The sequence below is a fragment of the Engraulis encrasicolus genome, chromosome 21 (genome assembly GCF_034702125.1).
Source record: "Engraulis encrasicolus isolate BLACKSEA-1 chromosome 21, IST_EnEncr_1.0, whole genome shotgun sequence".
NCBI lineage: Eukaryota > Metazoa > Chordata > Actinopteri > Clupeiformes > Engraulidae > Engraulis > Engraulis encrasicolus.
Window position 1 is genome coordinate 40,431,053 of NC_085877.1, and position 10,710 is coordinate 40,441,762.

At 45.7% G+C, this 10,710-nt stretch overlaps 1 protein-coding gene across 1 annotated transcript; it reads right to left on the bottom strand.

The window, feature by feature from the left end:
* Positions 1-1,787: 1,787 nt before the first annotated feature.
* On the bottom strand, positions 1,788-4,629 carry LOC134437423 (uncharacterized). Its single transcript, XM_063186911.1, has one exon. The coding sequence runs from the start codon at positions 4,626-4,628 to the stop codon at positions 1,788-1,790; it is 2,841 nt and encodes a 946-aa protein (XP_063042981.1). The 5' UTR covers position 4,629.
* Positions 4,630-10,710: the final 6,081 nt, after the last annotated feature.

The following is a 10,710-nucleotide window of genomic DNA, read 5'->3' on the forward strand; positions in this document are numbered from 1 at the left end:
ACATGCGCTTTATGAACAGACTAGCCTGAGGGCAAACATCTTCTTGGCACTATTGAGATAACCAGGCCATGCCAGGAATTCAACTACCTGGGCACACACTAAAATACTGACAGACTACAATTAGTACATGAGCCAGAGGTCAATTTTTCACATATTGGTATCACCTGGGGTGGCAAAGTCTATCAATGTTTTTTGTAATCCTCCATGCCTGAGGGACATTATTTGGTATGATAGCCCTCTGGAAGTGGTAGCTTTCTTATATTTTTACTCACTTTTATAATGACACCCAGTGCATTTTGCAATACATGCCTATATATGGATGTAGGCATATGTAAGTGTCTGTGATGATGGTATATGTTTTTATTGATGTTACATCACATGTAGACACCTTAGGGATTTTAAAAATATACAGGTTTGATGGATAATGTACTTTCCTATGAATTATGTAAGTCAAAATGTATCCGTCATACACTTTTTCAGCAATATAATGCAAGGTTAGATTGATGCAGAAGCCTGTAGGAGGGTGGGTCAAATCCCAATGATTGCTATATCATATCTGTAGGGTGTGGGCATTAAAAAAAATAAATGGGTTTGCTAGTTTGATATAAATTATACACCTATTTAGGCCCAAAACCTATAACTGTCCAATGGATGTCATTGGAAATCAATGCACATTACATAACTAAGGTATAGTGGAATGTAGGAAGTTGTGAGATGCCTCAATGCACATTATATCACATCTACAGTGTATAGACCTAAGAAAATATATGGATTGGATAGCTTACTACAAATAACCCACTTATTTTAGACCCACAACTCATGGCCGTCCATTCAAAATCAATGCATTTAAAAGTATGAAATCTTTAGGAGTTTACAGAGCTTATGTAGGGATAGAGGAAGTTGGGAGATGTGTCAATGCACATTATGAACCTTTGGAAAATATATGGATTAGATTGCTAAATGCACATAATTCAGGTACTTTAGATGCTGACCATTGAAATGCATTGCAAATGCAAGTTCTGCAATTACATTGTAGAACTAAGGTAGAGGAATGTAGGAAGTTGGGAGATATCACAACACAAATGTCACATCCAGTGGATCTTTAGAAAGCCTACATACATTATGTTAAATAATCTTTTTTCAGTCAGTGGGCCAGGACACATTTAGCCTATATTTCTAAAAATTAAAGTGATGGTAGGCATGTGCTGGAGATACCCATTGTAGAAGCTAAGCCTACCGCTTGAAGCTCCTGAAGTGTTGCTTGATTTAACACCAATCAGACGCGCTTGCTCGGCAGGTGGAAACGAGTATGCATGAATAAACAATCTTGACGTCTTCTTGCTTTTGCGTAATTTATTGCGTCTCACCACAGTTAAAGTGCATCCAGTTGCAGTACATTCCCAGTCAGCAAAGTCCACAATAATCCATGAAACGAAAGTAATAGGCACGACAGAAAGTTCTCATACATACGCCGAGGCGAAGCGGTCAAAACTGTATGTGCTCCCCTCCGTCAGGCAACACCTGTCACCTGAACAAAGGTTCCCCCTTATATTGCTGTGACCCCAATAAGAAGGAAAGCGCCACCCAGTGGACGATTACGGCATGACATGAAACAAAAAGAAAATAGAAGGAAAACTGGCTCTTACACCCCGGCCCCTAATTGCAATGGTTGGGGTACAAACATGACAATTCACATAAAAACAAAAAGAGCCAGTGAAAGAAAAACAGTGAATGCCAGATCATGGGATTACCCCTGTTGACACATAATTGCTAGCCCTGTCAGACTGCTAATTTGGAGCTTCATACAGCAGGCAGAGCTTGGCAACAGGCCTTTCAATTTTGTTGTTCTTGGTCTGGAGGCGGACTGAGCGGACAAGTCCCCATTTGTCAGGGTAGGTTTCCAGGACTCTTGCAAGTGGCCATGAGCCGCGTGGGGCAGTGGGATCCATAATGATGACGATATCTCCTTCTTTGAGATTCTCCTTGCGGTCATTCCATTTTTGCCTCTCCTGAAGCATTGGAAGGTATTCACGTATCCATCGCTTCCAGAAAAGATTCGAGATATATTGAACTTGTCTCCATCTCCTCTTGATGTACAAGTCATGATCCTTGAACAGCCCTGGTGGTAGGCATGGCTTTCCTTTCATTAAGAGGATGTGATTAGGAGTCAGAGGTTCAAGATCGTTTGGGTCATCGGACAGCTTGGTGATAGGCCGGTCATTCAATATGGCCTCTGCTTCACACATGACTGTGTGGAGTCCGTCATCATCCAGCCTCTGCTGCCGAAGAACTGAATTGAGAATTCTCCTCACCATGCGTATCACACGCTCCCAGACACCACCGAAGTGCGACGCTGCTGGCGGATTGAAGCTCCATTTAATCCCTTGTTGTCGCAGTGCTCCTTCAATCTGTGTCTGGTTGAGGGATGACAGCGCCTCTCGGAGCTCTCTCTCTGCCCCTATGAAGTTGGTGCCATTATCAGATTGGATACGGACAACCTGGCCTCGTCTGCAGATGAAACGGCGCAGCGCATTAATGCACGCATCTGTATCCAAGGAGCTTGCAACTTCTAAGTGGACCGCTCTACTAGACAGACAGGTGAATATTACGCCGTAGCGTTTGACTGTGCCACGACCTTTCTTCACCTCTATCGGTCCAAAGTAGTCAAGGCCTACATTTGTGAATGGTGGGTGGTCTGGAAGTACCCTTTCCTTTGGCAAGTCTGCCATCTTCTGGCCCATCATCCGAGCATGATATCTCCTGCAGATACAGCATTCGGCCACAATTCTCCTCACTGCAGAGTTGGCCCCTGTGATCCAGTATTTTCTTCTCAGCGTGGACAACATGTGATTGCGACCACTATGGCCAAGCCGTTGATGCAGGTCACGCAGGAGAAGAGTTGCCACATGTTGACCTTTAGCCAGAATGAGTGGGTGTTTTGCTTCCTCTGGCAGTGAACCTCTGGTGAGTCGACCTCCAACTCTTATGAGCCCGTCCTCCAGTCGCGGATCGAGCTTGTAGAGCACACTTTTCTTGCTGACCGTCTTCCCTGCAGACAAGACAGCTATTTCTTCTTCAAACCTTTGTCGCTGACAGAAGCGAATTATAGCGGTCTCAGCCTCCGACAAATTCTGGATAGTCAACCTTCCTTTGGGTTCAGTAGAATCCTGTGTGCTGCTGGCAGCAGCTGGCTCCTTCCTTCTGCGAGCCCTGTACAGAAGTAGCTTCCTCAGCCTCAGAAGCCAGGCTACTGTTACTTTCAGTTTCCTCCAGTCTGAGAAGTAGCTGATAAGATAGCTGGTGCTGTCAGAGGATGCATTCACGGTAACTGCATTCACCACAGCATCCTTTTTGACCTCTGGGTCGTCTGGCTTGATCGCAGTGTCCACCACGTCACATGGCCAATCCTGTTCTGGAAGACGCAGCAGCCTTGGACCCTGTATCCACCTGTTGTGATCAATGAACGGTCGGACCCTCAGCCCTCTGGACGCCTCGTCAGCTGGGTTGTCTTTCGTGCAAATGTAACGCCATTGGGAAGGTGTGGTTGACTCTCTTATGGTCGTGACCCTGTTTGCCACAAAGGTGTGGAAACGCCTGTCCTCGTTTCTGATGTACTTGAGCACTGACGTGCTGTCTGTCCAAAAGACAGATTCTTGTACCGGGATTCGAAGCTCAGCTTTCAGCATCAGGTCAACTCGAACAGCAAGGACTGCAGCAGTCAATTCTAAGCGAGGAATGGTGACAGTCTTTAATGGGGTTACTCTGGCTTTACCCATCAGAAAGGCAACATGAACGTCATTTTGGGTGTTCTGCATTCTGAGGTAAGAGACTGCACCGTACCCTGACTCACTTGCATCTGAGAAGTGATGAAGCTGAGCTTGGACAACATCCCCAAATCCTTTGGGCTTGACGCATCTTCTGACATGGAACTCAGACAGCATATCCAACTCCTCTAGCCACCTTGTCCACTGATGAAGAAGATCTTGAGGTATGGCGTCATCCCATCCCACATTTCTCCGGCATAGCTCTTGCAGCATTTGTTTCGCAGGCAACATGACTGGTGCAAGGAAGCCCAGGGGATCGTAGACTGAGCTGGCGACAGAGAGCATTCCTCTTCTTGTGTAAGACCTTTGAGGTAGGTCCAGCTTGAATGTAAAAGTGTCCTCTTCGACGCACCACCTTAGGCCAAGAGCTCTCTCGACAGGAAGTTCATCGCGGTCCATGTCGAGTTCCTTCAGGTCCTTTGCTCGCTGGTCCTCAGAGAGCGCTTGCAGGACAGTGCGGCTGTTGCTGGTCCATTTTGTCAGAGTAAACCCTCCTTTCTTACAGAGTGTGGTCAGATGTTTCACCATTGACAGAGCCTCTTCCTCAGACTCCACACTCTTAAGGCAGTCGTCAACATAAAAGTTCTCCTTCACTGTTGACACCACCTCTTCTGGGAAGTCAGCTTGACTGTCATCAGCCGTTTTCCTCAGAGCAAAGATGGCACAGCTCGGAGAGGAGACAGCACCGAACAGATGCACAGTCATGCGGAACACTGCCACGTCTTTGGTGAGATCACCGCCAGCCCACCACAGGAAGCGCAGGCAATCTCTGTCCTCCAATGGGACTCTGACTTGGTGGTACATTGCCTGCACATCTCCCATGATAGCCACGGGATGCTGTCTAAACCTCAGAAGAACTCCAAGCAATGTACTATTGAGGTTGGGGCCTTGCAAGAGCTGCTGATTCAGTGAGGTTCCCTGGAACACTGCAGCACAGTCGAACACGACTCGCAGAGTCCTTTTCCTGGTATGGCGAACACCGTGATGAGGAATGTACCAGACCTTGCCGCTGCTGCCACTCAGTTGCTTGGCAGGTACTTCCTCTGCATAGCCTCTGCTCACCATCTCAGAAATGTTGGCACTGTATTCCTCAAAGAGTTGCTTGTCTCTCAGGAACTTCCTTTTTAAGCCTGTTATTCTTTGCTTTGCCACAGTGTAGTTATTGGGCAGACACACACCTCGTTTGAAAGGCAACTTTAACTGGTAGTGGTTGTCTTGGAGAATCGCTGACTTTTCCGCAATCTCCATGAACTTCCTATCCTCTCTTGACAACCCCAACTCTTCTGTAGCCCTCTCATTGAAGTCATGGTTGTATTGATTGGTCAGCATTTCCTCCAGCCTTTGCACAGATATCCTATTGACCGATGCAGATGTTTGGTCAGCACTCTGAGTGCAATTCTCATGCACTGGACCAGAAACGACCCATCCAATCGCCGTTTTCAGTGCATACGGGCCCCTCCCACAGCTGTTTATGACTTCCCAAGGCTCCAGTATCTTGGGCACGTTGCTGCCAATCAGCAAGTCGACACCAGCCTCTATCTTGGGAACGTTGACTTTCGCCAGGTACGGCCACTGCACCAGGTCTCTGGTTGTTACGATGTGCTCAGTGCTTACAGGCATTTTCTTCTGTGTCAGAGTCTCTGGAAGTTCGTAGAATGCGTTGCCATTAATGCCAGACACCTCCAAGCCAACAATTGAGTATGACGGCACCACTCGTTCTTGCCCCATTGTTTGCAGGAGGAGCTGCGTTTTTCTCCCAGTGATGTGAAGCTTTCGCATGAGCTGCTCTGAACAAAAGGTGGCTGAGCTGCCAGGGTCTAAAAATGCATATGTCTGGATTACTTTGTCACCTTTAGCAGATTTGACTTGCACTGGGAGGATGGACAACAGACAGCGATCCCTTCCGGCCCCTGTATGTGCACATATCTCTGCAGATGTCTGAGACCCTATAGGCCCAGCAGGTGCTGTGGATGCACTGGCCTGGACCTGTGCTGCAAGTTTGCTGTTTGTTGCATCATTTCTGTCAACATGGAGAGTAGTGGGATGTGCTTGACCACATGTCTCGCAGGTCAGACGCTGCTCACAATTTCGGCTTATGTGCCCTGGACACAGGCAGCCAAAGCACAATCTGTTTTCCTTTAGAAAGTCTATTTTGTCTCTGTGCCTCATGCGCTTCAGCTGCTCACAGCAGTCGAGAGAGTGGCTTTGAGTACAACATGCACAAGTTGGATCTGCAGCATAGCTATGCCCGGATGAAGTGTTCCTCGAGCCTCTGGCCTGTTCGGACTCCACAGGTGCAACGGTTGTGGCAAAACTGTTTCCTTTAGTCCTTTGCTCTGTATAGGGCTTTGGCCTACTGGCAGCTCTTCCTCCATTCACTGCAGGTGGTGGGTCATTAATGTTGCCATATAACGGGTCAGACAAGATGCTAACATGCCTTTCGACCACTTTGACCAAGTCGTCGAATAGGGCCCTGCTGCCTGTTGCTTCCAAGGTGTCATGTGCAATGGTCCTCCATCGCTCTCTGAGCTTATATGGCAGCTTGCTGACGATTGCCCGAATGTTACTTGGCATTTCCAACTCCTGCATGTAGTCTAATTCGGTCATGACATTACAGCAGCCTCTCAGGAAGAGAGAGTAGTCCTTCAGTGCAGAGACATCTTCGTTTCGTATTGGAGCCCACGATAAAACCCTTTCAATGTACGCTGTGGCGACTTTGTACTTGTTGCCAAAGTGCTCCTCTAGCAGATGTTTTGCTGTTGCATATCCTTGGTCAGGCATCATGTGCAAACAACTACGAACAAGCTCCCTAGGCTGCCCCCTGGTGAACTGTTCCAAGTAGTACAAGCAGTCACTTTGGCTGGCTTTTTCCTCCACTCCTTGCTCAAATGCACGCATGAATGAAATGTACTGGAGAGGATCTCCATTAAACAAAGGGATGTCTCTTGGTGGCAGTGAAGCTAGTAGTTGTTGTTTGACCAGTGCAGATGTTATTTCATTTTGCCTTTGCATTACTGAGACAAGGTTCGGTGCTGGTAGGTTGGTGGCTTGTGTGGATTGTAGTACTTTGCCCAGGGTGTGCTGAGTCTGCATGTTGAGGTTGGCGTATTGCTTTGGCCTAACTGTGGGCTGAGCTCCGCTTTTCTGCTGTGGCGCACCTTGTGCCTTTGGGGGCGCTGACAGCACAGGCTCCTTGTGCGTGGGTTTCCTTTGGGATGGATACATGAATTCATCTGCCTTTGGGTTCAACTGGTGTGATGTTTTCCTGGTATTTTTTTCCAAGTAGGAATTCATTGCATTGGATGCTTTAGCACAGCTGCCTTTGTCAGAGGACTGGAGAACTGCAAGCTTAGCAGTGGATTCGGCAATCATGGTTTCCAATTCCTGTTGCTCCTTTTTCCTTTTTATCTGCTGTTCTTGCTCTTCAAGGGTGTGCTTGTCCTTTAAAGCAGCTAAACGAGTGAGCAGTGCTGCCTTTGCCTTGGTTGTAGAGGATGCATTGCTAAGTCTACCACTATTACCGCTTTTCCCTGACCGTCTGCTGGGTACATTGGAGATGCTATCTTCAGGGTTAACATCATCAATACCATTGGCAGTATCACATGTTACATTTTCATCACACTTTGACACCCATAATTGTACTTTAGGAATAAAATCATTATTAGCAATCATTTTGGCTTTAAACCACACATCATGTCTGTCTTTCTCTTCAGTTGGCAACATACTCATTAAAGATGCATGAAAACCTTTTGCTTCGTCACATTTTTTCAACAAATCATTAAAAACACTTTCAACCTGTTTTTTGTCATTTTTCTCCATAAAACATTGCAACACATCCCTAAGTCTTGAAGCATTATTCAACACATTTCGCCTGTCATTTTGTAAACGTTCGAGTCTTTCAGCAAGCGCTTTGGGTGTTAATTTGACCACTCTTTTTTGTTTGTCATTTTGCGCATCGACATTTTCAATGTTCGATTTGTCAGACGGCTCCTCGGGCCTGTTTACAGCGGTATCTTCTAGCATTATTACGGTAATGCAAAAGGTTTCGAAAAGTTCGCAACGAAGTGAACGAGTTCACACGAAGTGGAATAATCCGCGACCAGCGTTTCCCCAACCCCAGTTGTCACCAATGCATTGGATTTTACCCCACAATGTGTGCACACAAACTGAATGGCCATTCATTCGTAGGTAGCGCTACACATACCTTTCGTCGGGCGCCTTTACTCCAAAGTACCGGTAGACCTGGCAGACTTTCGGCGAAAAGGTCTTCCTCCACTGTGTGAAAGGCTATGATACAACGTTGAGCTGCTGAGAGGGCCCTCGCCCCCGGTTCCGTAGTCAAGTCAAGTCTTCCTGTACATCCATCCAATCGCACGATGACCAGCTAATCCACTTTGGAAAATCTTGATCCGTCTCGATGGCGCGAGAGCCAGTTTTGACTTGAGATGTAGAAGCTAAGCCTACCGCTTGAAGCTCCTGAAGTGTTGCTTGATTTAACACCAATCAGACGCGCTTGCTCGGCAGGTGGAAACGAGTATGCATGAATAAACAATCTTGACGTCTTCTTGCTTTTGCGTAATTTATTGCGTCTCACCACAGTTAAAGTGCATCCAGTTGCAGTACATTCCCAGTCAGCAAAGTCCACAATAATCCATGAAACGAAAGTAATAGGCACGACAGAAAGTTCTCATACATACGCCGAGGCGAAGCGGTCAAAACTGTATGTGCTCACCTCCGTCAGGCAACACCTGTCACCTGAACAAAGGTTCCCCCTTATATTGCTGTGACCCCAATAAGAAGGAAAGCGCCACCCAGTGGACGATTACGGCATGACATGAAACAAAAAGAAAATAGAAGGAAAACTGGCTCTTACATACATGCTGAGATGTCCTAAAATGGGCCAGAGTGTTATCGATACAAACTTGATCACGCTTACTTCTTTACATGAAATGAGATTTTCTTTTGGCAATTTTGTTTTGTTGAACCTCAAATCCATAAGCACTGGTAGTATTGGGTCACCCATGAAGTGAAAAAATGTTGCCTGGTCTCCTTTTATCATATAGCCTACTTGCAGTTATGGAAAAAGTTTCTGACACCCTGTGGATGATTAGTTGATGGGCATGTGGATGTTATTTTCAGAAAGTACTATTCAATGGCTGACCAGGCATATTAGATCTTGATAGAGACCATAGTGTCTTGGTTGCAAAAATGGCTCAACTTGAGTGTACAGGAGGTGGACACTCAAGTGTTTGAAAACAAGATTAATTAGGACAAGGCAAGAGGTCAAGAGGATACGTAACTCTCAGAATGGCATTTGCAAAAGAAGAATATTACAATTGTCAGCTCACTCACAGAAATGAGAATTTAATGACACCAACTGATCAATGAAAAGAATGCAAATAGTGCATTCAGAATCCTTCACACATAACATGGAAATTGCACCTATGGTATGTTGTTTTAACAAATTATAATATGTGTGAATTGTAATTTTCAAAATCTCCATCACTATTATCATAATCAGCCAGGTTGGGCTATTATATCTAGTCTTCCAAAAACCCAGTCATGAAGAGATTCAGAGTTTGCGCTATAGCTGTATAGAAAATATGCTGAATGATAAATGATGAAGTTAAATTTAGGAGCTGTTTGCCTTTTGTTGGGTCCTGTGGCTTTTCCCCCATCCAATCAGCATCATTGGTGATTGCTGATTGCTGGTTGCTGGCGCAACAAATTGGAGAATGATAGGGGTAAGTTTCATGAACAGTTTCAATTTCTGAGTAATGAGTTGATTTTAGAACACATGACACTAAGGGCCTCTAGCTCAGTTCCTCTGGCTTTTGAGGGTGTCTTTGAACTTCATACTGTAAACCCTTACTGGGAAGTGACAGGGTGATCATACCTGTGCTTTTGGTGGCTGTGAGACCCTTGCTCCCACATCCCTCAGACGTTTTGTTGATGTATATTGCCACAAACCTTCTGTATCTAACCTCTTCAATGCAGACTTCAATTTCCCAGCTGCGATGTACCTTTCCATGGTACAATGTCTTCTTGGGAGCTGATGATGCCTCATTCCCATTGCAGGTCTCCACTTGCACTAAGTAACCACAAGTGATGCCTTTTCCCTTACCACTGATCTCTGGACTCACGATACAGTATGTCTGAATTTAGTGTCATCTGTAGTCATGCCTTGTTGCACTGCAAGTTGTGAGATTGGTAATGGGTATCTTGAAACTTCAAGCCACATCTTGATGTAAGCTGAAAGTCCTCTTTCCAGTTACTGTTCAAATGGGGACTTTCTTAAATGGGGGGCACATCACTGAGCTCATGGGGCATGGCGCCAAAGACATCAGCAAGATCCAGGAAGATTACATGGAGGTTCTTTTTTCCAGCTTTGCTGTTTGGGTAACACACAGCATGACCTGACACTAAATCCAGACATGTCGCCCTTTGAACAGTATCCTTTGTGAAATAACACCGAAAAGGAGATTAATTTCCAAAATAGTAAGTGAGGAAATTGTGTTGAACTGGCAGATGTTCATTTGTATCCTTTTCCTTAGAGATCAGGACCCCACCTGCTCTTCGCCCCACTTCACACTACACACTTCACATGCAGTCAATGATTTCAATTCACTTTGTGTGCTTCACTCTATTAGACTCAGAGGCAACAATCAATGCAAGGCACTAGTTTCCCTTGAATATCTTTTCTTCCTTGATGAATCATCAAATCCCTGTGAGATTCCTTCTTCCCTCCAGCATGTTTGTGGAGTTATATTCCCGCTGGTTGGTGTTCTCACAAGTCTGTAGTATAGTTATTGTTCATCATGTACTTACTCATTCTCCAACATCTCAGTCACAACACATATGAAGTTAAACAGGACTCACCTGATGC